The sequence below is a fragment of the Somniosus microcephalus genome, chromosome 22 (genome assembly GCF_052327205.1).
Source record: "Somniosus microcephalus isolate GS21.2 chromosome 22, FLI_Smic_1.0, whole genome shotgun sequence".
Taxonomy (NCBI): domain Eukaryota; kingdom Metazoa; phylum Chordata; class Chondrichthyes; order Squaliformes; family Somniosidae; genus Somniosus; species Somniosus microcephalus.
In genome coordinates, this window is record NC_141008.1 from 32,663,043 (window position 1) to 32,681,787 (window position 18,745).

The window sequence follows — 18,745 nt, forward strand, 5'->3', positions numbered from 1 at the left end:
AACCAGTAACTAGTGGTGTTCCGCAGGGGTCAGTGCTGGGTCCCCAACTCTTTACAATCTACATTAACGATTTGGAGGAGGGGACCGAGTGTAACATATCAAAGTTTGCAGATGATACAAAGATGGGACGGAAAGTAGTGAGTGAGGAGGACATAAAAAACCTGCAAAGGGACATAGACAGGCTAAGTAAGTGGGCAGAGATTTGGCAGGTGGAATACAATACTGGAAAGTGTGAGGTTATGCACTTTGGCAGGAAAAATCATAGAGCAAGTTATTATCTTAATGGCAAGAAACTGGAAAGTACTGTAGTACAAAGGGATCTGGGGGTCCTGGTGCACAAAACTCAAAAAGTTAGTATGCAGGTGCAGCAAGTGATCAAGAAGGCCAATGGAATGTTGGCTTTTATTGCTAGGGGGATGGAATATAAAAACAGGGAGGTATTGCTGCAGTTGTACAAGGTATTGGTGAGACCGCACCTGGAATACTGCATACAGTTTTGGTGTCCATACTTAAGAAAAGACATACTTGCTCTCGAGTCAGTACAAAGAAGGTTCACTCGGTTAATCCCGGGGATGAGGGGGTGGTCATATGAGGAGAGGTTGAGTAGATTGGGACTCTACTCATTGGAGTTCAGAAGAATGAGAGGCGATCTTATTGAAACATATAAGATTGTGAAGGGGCTTGATTGGGTGGATGCAGTGAGGATGTTCCCAATGATGGGTGAAACTAGAACTAAGGGGCATAATCTTAAAATAAGGGGCTGCTCTTTCAAAACTGAGATGAGGAGAAACTTCTTCACTCAGAGGGTGGTAAGTTTGTGGAATTTGCTGCCCCAGAAAGCTGTGGAAGCTACATCATTAAATAAATTTAAAACAGAAATAGATAGTTTCCTAGAAGTAAAGGGAATTAAGGGTTACGGGGAGCGGGCAGGAAATTGGACATGAGTCTAGGTTCGGAATGGTCATGGCCCTGTGGGTAGTGGAGTGGGCCCAGGGGCCGTGTAGCCTGGTTCTGCTCCTACTGTGTTCTAATTCTGTGTTAGATTTCAGGAGATGGTTTTATTCCTGTTCCTGGCTGGGGTGGAGATCGCCTTTACAGAAGGTAAGTACTGTAGAAAATATAGGGACAGAGTGATCTCCTGGAAGAATTTCGATCGCCTAGATGGGTCGGAGAGGAATTTCCCAGATTTTTTTCTCCCAAATTGGCCATTGGGTCTTTATCTGGTTTTTCGCCTCTCCCGGGAGATCACATGGGTTCGGGTGGATGCACAGTGATAGAAGATTTGAGGTTAGGATCAGATCAGCCATGATCTTATTGAATGGTGGAGCAGGCTCGATGGGCCGATTGGCCTACTCCTGCTCCTATTTCTTATGTTCTTATGTTCTTATTTCTAGACACAAAAAGCATCAAGGGGTATGGGGAGAGCGCGGGAATATGGTATTGAGATAGAGGATCAGCCATGATCATATTGAATGGCGGAGCAGGCTCGAAGGGCCGAATGGCCTACTCCTGCTCCTACTTTTTCTATGTTTCTATGTTTCTAATTGCTTGCTGTACCTGCATGCTAATTCTCTTGTACTAGGACACCTAAATCTCTCTGAACACCAACATTTAATAGTTTCTCACCATTTAAAAAATATTCTGTTTTCCTATTCTTCCTACCAAAGTGAATAACCTCACATTTCCGCACATAAACTCCATCTGCCACCTTATTGTCCACTAACTTAACCTGTCTATATCCCTTTGCAGGCTCTTTGTGTCTTCCTCACAGCTTACTTTCCCACCTAGTTTTGTATCATCGGCAAACTTGGATACATTGCACTCGGTCCTTTCATCTAAGTCATTAATATAGATTGTAAATAGCTGAGGCCCAAGCACTGATCCTTGCGGCACCCCACTAGTTACAGCCTGCCAATCTGAAATTGACCCATTTATCCCTACTCTCTGTTTTCTGTCTGTTAACCAATCCTCTGTCCATGCTAACACATTACCCACAACCCCATGAGCCCTTATCTTGAGTAACAACCTTTTATGTGGCACCTTATTGAATGTGTTTTGGAAATCCAAATATACTGCATCCACTGGTTCCCCTTTATCTACCCTGCTAGTTGCATCCTCAAAAAACTCTAATATGTAAAACACGATTTCCCTTTCATAAAACCATGTTGACTCTGCATAATCATATTATGATTTTCTAAGCACCGTTACCACTTCCTTGATAATGGATTCCAGTATTTTCCCCACGACTGATGTCAGGCTAACTGGCCTATAGTTCCGTTTCCTCTCTCCCTCCTTTCTTGAATAGCGGGGTTACATTTGCTACCTTCCAATCCACTGGGACTGTTCCTAAATCTGAGGAATTTTGGGAAGATCACAACCAATGCATCCACCTCTTTTAGAACCCTAGTATGTAGGCCATCAGGTCCAGGGGATTTGACAGCTTTTAGTCCCATTAGTTTCTCAAGTACTTTTTCTCTACTGATATTAATTACTTTAAGTTCCTCACTCTCATTAGTCCCTTGGTTACCAACTATTTTGGTATACTTTTTGTGTCTTCTACTGTGAAGATAGATACGAAATATTTTTTGTCTTTGCCATTTCCTTGTACCCCAATATAATTTATATATAGCATACATACATGGATTAATATAGATGCAATAATCTAGAACTTGTGCTTTTTAACTAACTCTTGGTTGCAGGGCACAATTTCAAAATTTGCAGATGACACAGAACTGTAGTAAACAGTGAGGAAGATAGTAATAGACTTCAAGAGGACATAGAAAGGCTAGTGGAATGGGCGGACACATGGCAGATGACATTGTACGCAGAAAAGTGTGAGGTGATACATTTTGGTAGAAAGAATAAGGAGAGACAATACATGCTTCATTGTACAATTTTAAAGGGGGTGCAAGAACAGGGAGACCTGTGGATGTTTGTGAACAAATGTTTGAAGGTGGCAGTTAATAAAGCATATGGGATCCTGGGCTTTTCAATAGAGGCACAGAGTACAAAATCCAGGATATTATTCTTATCCAAAGAAAACACTAGTTTGGCCCCAGCTGGAGTATTGTGTCCAATTCTGGGTACCACACTTTAGGAAAGACATGACGGCTTTGGAGAAGGTACAGAAGAGATTTACTAGAATGGTTCCAGGACTGAGAGATTACAGTTATGAGGATAGACTGCAAAGACTTAGAGCAGAGAAGGCTGGGGGCATGAGGAGATTTGATAGAGGTGTTTAAAATCATGAAGGGTTTAGATAGAGTAAATAAAGAGAAACTATTTCCAATGGCTGAAGGGTCGATAACCAGAGAGCACAGATTTAAGGTGATTGGCAAAAGAACCAGAGGCGACATGAGGAAAAATATTTTCTTGCAACGAGTGGTTAGGATTTGGAATGCACAGCCTGATAGAGTGGTGAAACAGATTTAATAGTAGTTTTCAAAAGAGAATTGGATAAATACTTGAAGGAGAAAAAAATTGCAGGGATATAGGGAAAGAGCCAGGAACTGGAACTAACTGGATTGCTCTTTGAAAGAGCCGGTGCAGACTTGATGGGCCAAATGACCTCCTTCTGTACTGTATGATTCTATTATTCTAATTAGCATTTCATTATTCTATATAGACTATTCTTCCTAGCATAACATTTAGCAAGACCAATGTATCTTAAACATATTGGGGGTTATTTTGGCCAAAGGATGAAAACAGGTGATAAGTGGGTGCAGTGCTAAAAAGACTAGTCCGGATTTAGCACACAATTTTGGTCCTAATTGCTGATTACCATAATTTGAACTTGCCCGGAGGTGCTAAAACAGACACCTGCAGGTTTAGCGCTCGAGTGCTGACTCAACGCAATTTTTGTGGAGCAGTATATGTGGGCTCTTTGCACCCACTTCCACTGAAGGTGTGGAGTGCTCTGCCTGGCACACAGCAGCACATTGCAGTAAATGTTCCCTGTAAGCTGTGCCTTGTTCTGCGCGGCCTGTTTCTCTTAATGTGTGGTCCCTTTAAATTTATGCACAGGCACGGGATTTACAATGGAAAAGCCGGTGAGCAGCCTGCGTGGGACATTTCCCATTACTGTGCGGCCGCATAGCTTAGAGGGAACATAGGTTGCAGTATAGCTCAGGAACCGAAGGACAGGGCGTACAGGTTCTCGGATGCAGCACTGGAGGTCCTGGTGGATGAGGTCCAGAGGAGGAGTGTCCTGCACCCACAGGGTGGAAGTTCACCACCTTGCCCTCCTGTCCCTCTCACCTGCAGTAGCTGGTGATGCTCTGCCTGGCCTCATGTCCTCCTCCCATTCCTCATCCAGACTAAGGAGGACCCCTAGCAAGATACTGTGATCAAGCACTCCATTTTTCCTGGTGACTCCTCTAAGATGTCCTATAAGCTGGAGTAGCACAACACCTAGGGGGAAAAATTCATTAGCGACTATTTCGCCTGGGTGCTAAATTTAGCGCCTGGCGAAAAATAGCGCCAGCGATCACTAAATTCAGTTTTAGTGCCCCAAGAGGGAGGTGGAGCGCTAATTCAAGCGCTACGCACTGGGCCATATAACACTGCCGCATGAAAGGCCTTCTCCCCTCATTAAAGGGGAGGGCCCAAGCCCACAACTCTACGGGGCCTTACCTGGACCACCGGGGAGTGGGGTGCCGTGCCAACAGGCTGCGACAAGATGGCTGATTTTTTTTCATCCACCTGCCACCTCCCATTTATTTACCGCCCCGCTAGCCTCCTGCCGCTCGTTCCTGCCCCCTGAATCGTTGCTGTCATTGCCTGGTGCAGATTCAGGGGGCGCAGGCCAATTTTGCAGGCGGGGCATTACCGGTTACCGCCACCACTAACAACTCCTGCTGAATTTAGCGGGAATCGTTAGCAGCTGCTTGCCTGGGCAAAAAGTTGTTTGCACCCTGTTAGCACCACCCAGAGGCGCTAATGGGATGCGCAAATGCACCAAATTTTTAGCCCCTACCTTTTTTAGGTGAAATCCTCAGAAAATTTCTGGAATAAATGTTGCTCGAGTGTTGGCAAAGTCTTGACAAAGTCTCCCGATGTGTTTCAGAGGTCCTCTTTACAGCTCCAGCAGCAATGACCATGAAATGGTGAATATACCTTTAAGTGGTGAGTATCCATTTAAGTAGCACTTGAAAACAACATGTGTTTACTCCCAAACTGCTGGTTGGTGTTAGAAGAGGGCGTTAGTTGAAGCGATAGCCACCAAAATGTCGTGCAGTTTCTTTAATGAGTGCTAGCAGGCATTTTAAGTGGCAATCAACTGATTAACAAGCCTCCGTGCAGCCATTCCTAGCGCTGGCTTCACCTCCTTTACCAAGATGGCATCTTGCGCTAAACACGGGCTAAACCGGTGCTTCAGCTTAAGACCCCATCTTGGCCACTTCTTTACCGCCTAAAGTATTAAAAAAATATCCTATGTATACTAACTACCTGGGCAGGAAAAGTACATAAACATTCTCTGTTATCAGATGATCTGATGAATGTATAATGAAAAGCAAAAACAGTACAAAGTGAACCAGTAAAACATTCTTTTTAATATACTGTTAATTACATAGAAGTAGATTAAATACTGTACAATATATAGAGAAATAGCATTCTAAAATTGACATACATTGGACACATACTTTTTATATTAAATGGACTAGGAAAATAAAATAGAACATCACATAAAAACAATACAATTCTTTTAAGAAGGAATTGAAAAGGTAATGCCCAGCCTAGATGGTTCTGTTATTCATATTACTGTTCATGGTTCATAGAAAAAGCAGTCATCCTATTTTGCATTAATATTTTTCATGCATGCGTACTGCCTGGTAGAGGTGAGAGAAGACAATGCTGGAAAGCAAAACATTTTAAATCTTTGCTCCCAGTGATAATTAGAGATAAATTTGCCCACACAAGGCAGTCAGCAGGCAAAGAGAAAGCATGCACAAGCTAGATTTTCAACCCATTGACTATGTGAGTGAAAAATCTAACCAAATATCTCTGGCCAAGTGGTGAAATTTCCATATAACCAGCTGCGTTTCTGCATAACACAGTTTCAGACTGTGGTTAAGTTTGTAAACAAGTCATTGCTTCTTCATTCCAAGCTTCTCAATGCAAACCAGAAATTCTTGTATACAAAATGTCATTACATGATAATGATGTTGCTGCTGAGAAAGTGCCCAGCTGTGTAACACTGTAAAATCATTTGATTCAGGAATATTTCAGTCTTTTAAAATTCACAGCTAAAAATCTTAGTATGTGAAAGCTGTACTTCCTTTACTCCTCCAAATATTAGTTATTAGAATTTAAATATAATTATCGCACTAAAGTTATTTCTAATGACAAACCTTGCTTTATAATAAAACTGGCAGGCAGGATAAGTTCACTGCAATTTGCAAATTAAATATATTTTTGGAACAATATTCATGGAAAAAATAAGATTTACTTAAAGATGAAATTATAAAAGTAAGTTTTTATTCTTTTTTCTCCACTTTTCTCCATTGTATGTATTTTTATTCCATATAAGGTCCAGCAAGTTATAAATCCACTTACAAGGTGAGAAAGCTTTGCTTGTAGGTTCTGCCAATGCTACTCTATAACCGTTCAGTTGGCTGTTGCGTAAGTGATAAAGTTTGACTCTCCCTTATGATTATGTAATTACATTTTGTAACAAACTTCTGATAATGCAAGATGCATAAATACTCCCAATGCACATCTGGCAGGAATTAAATACAGTGCACATTGCCCTGACAATACATTCAGAAGAAATGAGAAGGTATATTTCACTCAGTGTTCTATTTTCATTTCTCATTCTATTATGGCCTAAAGGAGATTACCCAATTAGTACTCTAGTTGAGATCAGTTTTATGCCCACTGGAAACTGCAATGAAATGGCATCAATTCGTATTTAAGATACACATTTTTCATTCCTTGTGCTAAATTATTTAATCTGATGGAACCCATAAAGCTATGTCATTTTACATCGATACAAAATTGTGTGCACAAATCAAATTCTCCTTTCAGTTTCTGGGTACAATTTACTTGACTGTAATACAGGATTTGAGAAAGCTGGATACTTACTACAGAAGTCAGACATTGCCTTTCAACATAAACTACAAAGAATAATAGAATTAATGTAATATTAAAATGTAGTGCTTGAAGAGTTTAAATAAGTATAATTTCTGCACCATTTAACAGTCCTTTCAAATATTAGCTTAAAATATAACTTATAACGTTTCTGAAATAATGCAAGAAACTAAATCATAAATCATAAAGTAGAATATTAAATGCTAATATTTTAATGTAGAAAGTATGACTTTCAGGTTGTTTCAAGTGGTCAAATGGCTATGGTGAGAGCTGGGGAGAATGACTGGCTTCTGCCTCCCAAACACACATATCCTCCTCCTTTTGAAAGTGATCCTGGTTACAAGCCACATCTACTAGAAGATGAAGATCTAGTTAAAAAAAAATCCCAGTTATTAAACTGTTTAGAAGTGTCTAAATATATGATCACAGTACAGATGTTTATACTTTTTTAAAATTATTTTTGCAGTTTTACATTGGTTTATATACTGTTATAGTTGTACATTTTACTTTAGTGGCATTTGCACGGTTATACGCTGATACAATAAACTTCTTGACATAGTTATACACACTAGTACAATAATGTACATGCTTCAGAATCAGCGTATTTTATTGGCATGGTCATGGAGAGGCAGAATGGCAAAAGTGCTTAAGGATTATTTTGCCTTGTTCAGGGTCACAGACCTGAAACGTTAACTCTGTTTCTCTCTCCATGGATGCTGCCTGGCCTGCTGAGTGTTTCCAGCATTTTCTGTTGTTATTTCAGATTTCCAGCATCTACAGTATTTTGCTCTTGCAGTTGATTAGTTTGTTATTCTTATGGTACCAGGGATTGACAGGAGATGTACATCTGGCTTGCCTCTCCCATCAGCATAGATCTCCCTCCACAGAAATGTGCTGTGGTACTTATGAGAAATGTCTTCTATAGGCCTTCTGGAGAGGGTTCTGAGCTGTTTAGTGTTTTTTTCAGTCTTAGGTCGAATATCATTCACTTTAACTGGCATTTATCCTGCAGATGCTTTATCAACACATTTTTGCTGAGAGGTGGGACTTAATTACAGAAGGGAATTACATCTTCTCAGCACCATCAATGTAATTTTTCCTAGTTAGTGCATTGATGGGGTCAGCAAATCATTTGGGGAAAGTCTAGCAGGCACGGAAACGGCTCTGAGCAGATCATAAGACTTTGTGGAATCCCAGATCATAGTCCAAAAGGGTTGCTTTGATGGAGGACCAGAGGTGCATAGAAATGTGCTTATTGAGGAAAGAAGCTTTCCAGTCAACCCCATTAACAATTTGTCCTCTCTAGATCTCCAGCAAAGGCCACACATTACCCTCCTACCCTCGCCATTACCATTTTACTAGCTGTACTTTCTAAAGTTATAGAAGCTGCTGTAAACTCTTAAATTATCCATTACCTGGATCACCAAGGCTTCTTCGACAGCACCTCCCAAACCCGCGACCTCTACCACCTAGAAGGACAAGGGTAAGTTCCCCTCCAAGTCACACACCATCCTGACTTGGAAATATATTGCTGTTCCTTCATCGTTGCTGGATCAAAATCGTGGAACTACCTCCCTAATAGCACTGTGGGAGTATCTTCACTTCACGGACTGCATCGGTTCAAGAAGGCGGCTCACCACCACCTTCTCAAGGGCAATTAGGGATAGACAATAAATGCTGGCCTTGCCAGCGATGCCCACATCCCATGGATGACTAAAGAAAAAGAAATCAAACTGAACAATCCACGCCCCCGCCCCCAGTAACAGTTATGTCCAACATCTCTCAGTCCTTCCACCCTCCAATATACTTCTTCCACTCAGAGACCAACATTGATATACATGTCACCTGACATTGCAGGGTCAACAGTTACTACAGGAACACTGCGCACAAAAATGTCAAAATACACGTACTGACGTAATAAAACTCACTACGCACTTGGTTTGAGCATAAAGCAAGGCTTTAATCAACTTGTTTCAGAACATGGAAGTCTAGTTGTATTTCACTAGCTCCTTGTCTTACAAAATGTCCCTGGCAAGCTGGGGCCCACGTCCGAGTATTTATACTCCTTGGACGGCGCCACCAGCTGGCTGTCCAGCGTTATTTCATAAGTAGTTTCTTGATGATGAGATTTATAACATTCTTCCTGCCTAAAAGATTTGGAAGTCCGACGACTTCCTCTTAACGGATTAGGCGGACCACGTCTCCCCGGACCGTGTCTTGGTCCCTGGGCCGCTTGATCCGTACCGATGGATCAACAGGGCCCATGTTGCTCTGATCGACCCGAGGGAGGCTGGGGAGATTGTGACTCCGGGTACGGGTCTCCACAGGCGCAGAACTGGCTTTGTCCCGTTGGTTAGCCGGGGATTGACCGGCGTCCTGGCCCGGGGTGGCCATCCCACGGGGAGCGCTCAGCTCCCTGAGCAGATCCAGCGGGGCAGCCGGCAGATCCCTCAATGACCCAGGTAGAGCGTCATCCTTGGGGGAGCGCAGAGTGTCGGCCTCATCCCCGCGGGTCCCTCCATCAGTTGGGTCCACGGAACCAGCCGGACATGGAGCCAGGTCCCAGAGCGAAACGGTGGACACCCGGCCATCCGGGTACCGCACGTGTGCGTACGTGGGGTTGACGTCCGTAAGTTCTACCTCGTCGACCAAAGGATCGGTTTTCGATGATTGGATGAATCTTCGGAGCAGCACGGGGCCAGGAGCTGCCAACCATGACGGTAGAGACGTCCCATGGGTGGAGCGACGCTGGAAGCTGAAGAATCGCTCGTGAGGTGTGACATTGGTAGAAGTAGAAAGGAGAGACCTGATGGAATGCAACGCGTCAGGGAGCATAGTTTCCCACTGCTGGTCTGGTAGATTGCGTGACCTCAGCGCAAGATGAACAGCATTCCAAGTGATAGCGTTGTATCTCTCAACCTGTCCATTACCAATGGGATGGTACGGTGTCGTTTTACTTGTGGCGATTCCCCGTTGGGAGAGATAACTTTTGAGTTCGCTTGACATGAAGGAGGGACCCCAATCAGAGTGGATGAAATTGGCTATACCGCAAAGGGAAAAGACTTGATCAAGGCATTTGATCACTGTGGAAGTAAGCATATTGGGACAGGGGAAAGCAAAGGGAAAGCGTGAATATTCGTCCACCATAGTCAGTAAATAGGTGTTCCGCATTGAGGAAGGCAATGGCCCTTTAAAGTCAATGCTGAGTCGCTGCATAGGTTGCATAGCGTGTATGAGCGAGCCATCCGATGGACGGAAGAATTGCGGTTTTAACTCCGCACATATTTTACCGGAGGAGCACGTTCTATTCACATCTTCCGTAGAAAATGGGAGATTTTTAGATCGCACAAAGTGCAACATACGGGTAACGCCAGGATGGCATAAGTCAGTATGAAGATCCGCCAGAGTCGAAGTTGACATAGAAGAGCAGAATGCCCGTGTGAGGGTATCCGGGGCCACGTTCTCTTTGCCGGGTCAATAATGTATGGTGTATCCAAAGGCAGCCAATTCCATCCTCCAGAGTTGTATTTTGTTATTCTTGATCTTAGTGCGTTTCCGGTTATCCAGCATAAAGGCCACGGAGCGCTGATCGGTTATAAGTGTGAAATGTCGACGAGCGAGAAAATGACTCCATTTACGTACCGCTTCAATGATGGCCGTAGCCTCCTTCTCGACAGGAGGATAATGGAGCTCGCTACCCTGCAAAGCTCTGGACAGAAATGCAATGGGTCGACCACCTTGATTCAAGGTAGCAGAGATCGCCACATCCGATGCCATCGCACTCGACCATGAAAGGAAGATTTTCATCAATGGAACGAAGCGTGGCTTTTTCCAGTTGTCGCTTGAGGAGGTTGAAAGCTGAAATAGCCGTTGCCTCCAATGGAAATGACTTAGCGTGAAGCAGGGGCTGGATCTTGTCGGAGAAGTGGGGTATCCATTTTGCATAATAGGTGAACATGCCGAGTGCCCGACGAAGAGAGCCGAGATTCGTAGGGGGAGGGAGCTCCTGAAGCGGACGAAGTCGCTCCGGATCCGGTTTGATGGCACCGTTGCCCACCCAGTAGCCAAGGATGTTGACTGATGGTACTGATTTCACAGATTTGGACTCATTTAAGGTTAAGTTGCGACGATGGAGAACGTCAAAAAATTTCTGGAGGTTGGCATCATGCTCCTTCTGGTCATGACCAGCAATGGTGATATTATCCAGATATGGAAAAGTGTCCGTTAAGTTCTCCTGTTTGACTAGGCTATCCATTGCCCGTTGAAAGACGGCCACCCCATTGGTGACCCCAAATGTAAGGCGACAAAACTGGTAAAGCTGACCATTGGCCTCAAAGGCTGTATACTTTTTGTCAGAGTCCTTTAACGGTACTTGATGATATGCGCTCTTTAAATCAAAAGTTGAAAATACCTTGTAGTTGGCAAGGCTATTGACCATGTCATCGATGTGTGGTAGTGGGTAGGCATCCAGGTCGGTATACTGGTTAATAGTTTGCGAGTAATCGATGCAAAGACGTTTCTTGTGTTGCTTCAGAGGATTTTTAACAATGACGACTTGAGCCCGCCAGGAAGATGAACATGGCTCAATGATACCGTCAGCTAGAAGGCGAGAGATTTCTGCCTCGATAAAGGCTCGATCATCTTGGCTAAAACGTTGTGATTTAGTGACTATGGGCTTACATCGGGGGAAAGATTGGCAAACAAGGAGGGCTCGTCGAGCGAAGCCGCCGAAAGCGCACAAAATGGTACTTTGGAAATAGTAAGCTCCGGCTTTGACCCTCCAAACTCGAAAGTGAGTCTTTTGTGTTGTTTCTGGAAATCCTGTCCCAGGAGCACATCAGTGCATAGATTCTTGAGCACCCCAAGCCGGGTGGAGAAATAAGTGCGGCCATTGAGGATAAGGTCGACAAGACAAAAGCCGGAAGAATTGATGGTCAGTGTCGTCAGAGCCATTGCAATTTCCCTGTCTGAGGGGTAAATATGCAGTTTTAACTTACTGACAGCCCACTCACTAATGAAGCTGTCAGAGCTCCATGAGTCGATTAGTGCACTCAAAATGTGTCCATTTACTGATAAAAGAAAGAACTTGCATTTATATAACATCTTTTGAGACATCAGGATATCCGAAAGCACTTTACAGCCAATAAAGTATTTCTTAAAGTGTAGTTACTGTTGTATTGTAAGAAATGCAGCAGCCAACTTCCACACAAGAAGGTCCCATAAACAGCAATGAGATAATGACCAGATAATGTTTTTTTAGTAAGGTTGGGTGAGGGATAAATGTTGGCCAAGACACTGGGGAGAACTCTCCTGCTCTTCTTTGAAAAGTGCCATGGGATCTTTTACATCCACCTTAGAGGACATATGGGGCCTCAGTTCAGCGTCTCATCCGAAAGATGGCACCTCCAACAGTTCAGTCCTCCCTCAGTACTGCACCCCCTCAGTACTGCACGATCAGTCTAGCTTATGTGCTCAAGTCTCTGGAGTGGGGCTTGAACCCATGACTTTCTGACTCAGAAGGGAGAGGGCTCCCAATGAGCCACACTGTCACCTGGCAAGGGTTAACAATAGCTGATGAGTGGCAGTACAATGCAGTCCTCATTTGCCATGCTGTGTGTGAGCTAGAGAATTAAGTGGAAGGAGAAAAAGAGAATGAATGAATACCCAACTGCATATTTTATCTGCAATGCAGCATGTCCTTCATCCACCAATATTGTCAATGGTGGCATCCACCCTTGGAGTAAGAATTTGCAATTTAGCTGTATCTCCCAAGGTTCTTGTAGTCTTCCTTCTGTTGTGTCAAAGCTTGTCCTGCAAGAGTGGGATTGTGTTAGTGTGTACCCTGTGAAGATGTATGTGGCAACTTAGCGTAGTGTGCATACTGAGAGGAAGAAGCAGCAAGTTTATGCAACAGGGGGAAGTCCGTAGATGAAAGAAAGTGTATACAGTGTACCAAAGAACTTAACAGAAATGTGAGAATTAATCCAAGTTGAAACAAAATAAAAGCAGAATGTTGTTTGTGCCAGTTTTGAGGGCAGTAGCAGTGATAAGTGTATGAATATAAGCAGAAGGAGGTGTAGTGAAGTAGTTAATTGTGATTGAGGTAGAGGCTTGTGCAGCAGGGGAGAGAAGGATTGATAGTGCTGGAGGAAAAATGTGGTGTTGCAGGGCAGTATTCAGAGTGAGAGTGAAGAGGAGTTTTACCTTGGCAGTCCTAGTTAGGCCATTAAGCTTTATCCAGCATTGCAGCCAAGTACTGAGAATGATGCTGCTCACCTGCTCCCTCTATGCCTGCTGATCTATTTAGCATGGCACTTGTATGCCATCTGAGGGAAACAGGACATCCTTCGTAGCCCTGAATTGTTCAATAAGTATCTCCAGAGCAATATCCAAAAAGCAGAGTACCCTGGCTATCAACAATGTGCCTGCTGCTCCAGAAATGCAGATTTCACACATGACCAATGGAAATGCCACCTCCCCTTTAAGGGGTGTAGACTGGCTTTAAGAATTCGCAAGCCCACTGGATTTCCCACCCTCCCAATTAGTAAAGTGCCTTTAAGTAGTACGATTAGTGCTGACAGTTTGCCATTCAAACTTAAATGAGGCCCAAACACATACATTGATTGGACCTCCCACCGACATCATTGGGCAGTGCAGTGGTCACCTGTCCAATGTACATGAAAAGCAATCCCAATTTTTTAAGTCAAGCAAGTTGACTGACTGATATGGGGAAGTGTAGCATTTTCATTATTTTATATTATTACATGAAAATAAGTTTTACTGTTTGAAGTAAATGAATCCGAACATAACTCTGTATGTTCACTTGCTATGAAATAAAGCAGCTTAACGATTCATAACTGGCTTTGTCTTACCAAATGTTTCTCAGTCCACCTTCAAAAAGATTGAAGAAGCACACATGCAAAAGACACAAATATCCAATTCAGATGACAAGCAGATACCATTGTTAAATCCTTGGGTTAAACTATTATATAGTTAGATATTAGACAGTGGAAAACCTCCACTAAGTACTGATGGGAGTGACTAGCACTGCTGTACCTAAGAGAATATCTAAGGCAAGACCCTAATATTGTAACATCTTTCTAATCTTACAATCCTCTACAATTGCATACTTTTAAACTACACCTAATCATTATCTTTTGATTTATTTAGTCACCGTTTCTACTTTTTTCAACTTTGGTGGTGTCCTGCACTATGGTTCTTGATCCTTTATCTAGGATTCGCAGCAAAAACAATATTATCGGGTTGGACAGAGGGCTGCTGTTTACTGAAGATCCCTAAGATGTCTATCAGCCCTCTTCCCAATCTAGCACAACTGTAAGCTTCTAAGAGTGCAGACTGTAAGGAAAGGGTTAATCAAACTGTCCTGAAGTCTGCTAATATTATACTGCCATTGATTTCTCTTTATATTGTAGTAATATTAACCTTTAGCCTTTGTCTATTAAAAGGGAAGTATAAATCAATTTAGATGCAGTGACCACTGAAATGTTGAACTAAGACTGACCTTAAAGCAATGGTCAGTTTAGTCACTTCAGTAAACCTAATTAGAAGACATGCCAGTGCATCCCAATATATATATTTCAGAGAACTTTAATCACTTGATAACAAGTGCAGGTAAAACGATTAGTTCTGAGTATACCTATCTTTTATGGAAGTAGGAGATTGGTATGGAATAGTACTGAACCAAAGACAGGCTTCTAATTAGAAGTTTCACTTGGTGGAATAGCAATTATATGTAACAAGAGTGAAATTATCGATAAGATAACAAAGTTGGGGAATTGTACCGGTCTACGGAAAAATAGGTAATTAAAACTAAAATTATTGACAAGTGAAGAAGCTCATTAAAATTTGCCTTATATGGGGATGTAGTATAACTTTTGTATAATAATGTAATGCATAATCATGGGGATTGTCAGGTAGAGGGGGTAAGGAAATAGGTATAAAAATGAGAGTTTTGAACATATACGTAGGATTCGTTAAAGTCTGATAAACCTGTATAATAAGCTCGGAAGTGTGACGCACTTGAGTTCCTCAACTAATCGAGCAAAGTTTTGCTATAAGTACTGTCTTTTAAGTGTATGTTTAAAAACTATTATACATGGACTGTATACTTAATAAGTCTGTGATACCTGATATTCAATGTTTAAGAATTCTATTGATTTGAGGAGTAAATTATAAATAAGAATACTCCTCTCTAACACATACTACAAAACCAGGCATGAGAGATCCATCACTAAGCTAAACCAGCTCCTCTCCAATGGCAAGACATTGACCTCCCCACAACAAGTAAATACATTAAATCTAACCCAACTGGACTTGTTTTGGTTCCACCAAATCAAAAATTTAATTCAAGGCCCTGCAACGCTCCACAAATTCAAATATTTGGGTGGCAAGTTGAAAATCTACACCAATATTTCTAATTCAGAAACATGAAGCTAGAAGGTAATTGGTAAAAAAATCTGATTTACTCAGACATCAAAAAAATCCAAGAATACAGGTTGAAAAAGTAGCCAGTACATCAAGGCCTCTTTGATGCACATCTTCAACTTGGGGGGCGTTGGCCAGGGAAGGTGATTGGAAGCCTGGTGGGGGGGTGAGGTCTCCAATCGCGGGGGGTGGGTATGGTTGGGACCCTGGATCCAGGAGGTATTAAGCCAGTTACTTCCTGGATGCAGCAGTCCCTGCCTCTGTTTAACTGCGGGTTTCATGAATTGTGTGAAACCTGTCCAAAGGCAGTTAAACACAAAATGGAGGGGGGAAAAAAGAGGCTCCAGCCTCATTACAATATTTAAATTGAGGTAACGCCCCCAGGGAGTGGGTTGGTCACCTCCCGTCCACCACCCCCTTCCCATCCTGCCTCCTGCAAAACTGGACATGGGCGGGTTGGAGGCAAGATCAGGTCGGGAATCCCATTTTTAACATTTTAGTTGTCTCCATGCTCCAAACCCATCTTTTTTTAGGGGAAAGTTCTGGCCTTGGTCTCCGTACCTAAGGAAGGATATACTTGCCTTAGAGGGAGTGCAATGAATGTTCACGCGACTGATTCCCGGGATGAGGGGATTGTCCTATGAGGAGAGATTGTGTAGATTAGGTCTATATTCCCTAGAGTTTAGAAGATTGAGAGGTGATCTCATTGAAACAAATTCTTAAAGGGCTTGACAGGGTGGATGGTAGAAGGATGTTTCCCCTGGCTGGGGAGTCTAGAACTAAGGGTCCCAGTCTTGGAATAAGGGGTCGGCTATTTACGATTGAGACGAGGAGAAATTTCTTCACTCAAAAGAGTTGTGAATCTTTGAATTCTCTACTCCAGAGAGCTTTGAATGCTCAGCTGTTGAGTATATTCAAGGCAGAGATCGATAGATATTTGGATACTAAGGAATATGAGAAAAGTGCGGGAAGGTGGAGTTGAGGTAAAAGATCAGCCCTGATCTTATTAAATGGTGGAACTGGCTCGAATGGCTGAATGGCCTACTCCTGCTTCTATTTCTGATATTCTTATGTACTTCACTAATGACTTTCCCTCTATCTTAAGGTTAGGATTGGGGCTGTTCCCTGATGATTCCACCATGTTCAGCACCATTCACAACTCATCTGATAATGAAGCAGCCCATATCAGCTTGGACCTGGATAACACCCAGGTTTGAGCTGATGTGTCAGGTAAGATTCACACCTCATAAATAGCAAGTATTGACCGTCTCAGACAAGAATAAAACTAGGCGTCTTTCCTGACCTTCAACGACACCACCATTGCCAATTCCCTAACAATCAATATCAAGGGGGTTACCTGAAGCTCACCTGGACATTCCATATTATAAATGTGGCTAGAAGCAGTGCAGAGGCTAAGGACCCTGCAATGACCCACTCAAAGCTTATCCACCATCTACAAGGCTCATGTATGGAGTGTGATGAAATACTCACCACTCGCCTGGACTTGTTCAACTGCAATAGCACTCAAGGAGCTTGACACTACCCAGGTCAAAGCAGCTTGCTTCATTGGTGCCCTATGTTTCTGGACTCATTATCCATTTCCTCCACTACTGGTGCACAATCCACAGGATGCATTGCAGTAATGCACCAAGGTTGTTTTGACAGTTGCTCCATCTCCTGTGACCTCTACCACCAAAAATGTCGTGGAAACATCTTATTTTTCATGTCACATACCAGCGTGACTTGACGTTTCTTCATTATTGCTGGGTCATTATCCTGGAATTCCACACCAAACTTCATCATGGGTGCACCATCACCACAAAGACTGCAGCGGTTCAAAGGCAAGACCCACCACCATCTCAGGGCAACTAGGGATGAGTGATAAATGAGGCCATGGCAGAATTGCTCACATCCTGACAACAAATAAGAAAAGGTTGAGGTGTGAAATGCATGGACATTAAATAATTCCAGTGGGATTGGGGTCCCATGATCTGGTACGTTGCCTAGGGTCTGCCATCACTGGGAGGAAGGTGGCAGGAACTGGGAGAATTGGAGGAGCCAGATTCTTGCAGCATCAGTCAGCAAATAAAATATTAAAATGGATTTTGTCCTTTAATCAACTTCAGGTGAGAAGTGAGTTGATTGCCAAGGAATGTGAGGGTTCATTGAACCATGGAGTCATAGAATGATATAGCACAGAAGGAGTCAATTTGGCCCATTGTGCCTGTGCCGGCTTTTTGGAAGAGCTATCATATCAGTCCCACTCCACTGCACTTTCCCCATAGACCTGCAAACTTTTCCCTTTTCAAGTATTTATTTTTTGAAAGTTATTATTGAATCTGCTTCCACCACCCTTTCAGGCAGTGCATTCCAGATCATAACAACTCGCTGCGTAAATTTTTTTTTCCTCATGTGGCCTCTGGTTCTTTGGCCAATTACCTTAAATCTGTGTCCCCTGGTTACCGATCTTTCTGCCATTGGAAAGTGTCTCCTTATTTACACTATCAAAACCCTTCAAGATTTTGAACACATCTATCAAATCTCCCCTTAACCTTCTCTGCTCTAAGGAGAACAACCCCAGTTTCTCTTGTGTCTCCATGTAACTGAAGTCTTTCATCCCTGTTAGCATTCTAGTAAATCTCCTTTGCACCCTCTCTAAGGCCTTGACATCCTTTCCAAAGTGTGGCACCCAGAATTTGCCACAATACTCCAGCTGAGGGCTCACCAGTGTTTTATAAAGGTTTAGCATAACTTCCTTAGTTTTGTACTCTATGGCCTAGAAATTTGAGTTGGTCGAAAACCTGCTGGTAACAGCACTGGCCAAGGCTAATGGTCACCCGCAGAAAGAACACTGGTATTTTGGTGCTGCCTGCTAATTTACATCAGTGGAGCAGAGAATCTGTGGTGCAATGCGCTCGTTCCAGCGCTAACCTCAGCAGGAGGCTGAAGGTCGCGTCTGCAGGCTCAGTGCAGCGTTCTCGGGCAATGTGCTGTGTTGGAGCATATGGTGATGGCTCCTGGGTTTTGATATCGATGGCCCTTGTAGGGTTGGAGCATTGTGGCACATCACGAGGCATTTGTTTGTCCACGGCTCCCCTCTTACTTGCACGGACATTTCTCTGGGTCTTGTGTGTGCTCCACAAATGGGTGCCAGACTGCCTGGTACTCCCACCTTCGCTGGCTGTCATAGGTCCACAGATCTTGCACCTTA

At 43.1% G+C, this 18,745-nt stretch overlaps 1 protein-coding gene across 1 annotated transcript in view; it reads right to left on the minus strand.

Moving 5' to 3' along the window:
* Positions 1 to 5,532: 5,532 nt before the first annotated feature.
* LOC147102152 (heat shock factor protein 5-like) overlaps positions 5,533 to 18,745 on the minus strand; it is a 57,078-nt gene continuing 43,865 nt past the window's right edge. The window contains exon 3 of the mRNA XM_085964427.1: positions 5,533 to 7,457. Coding sequence (XP_085820553.1) covers positions 7,348 to 7,457 — 110 coding nt within the window. The 3' untranslated portion in view covers positions 5,533 to 7,347. The remainder of the gene's footprint in view (positions 7,458 to 18,745) is intronic.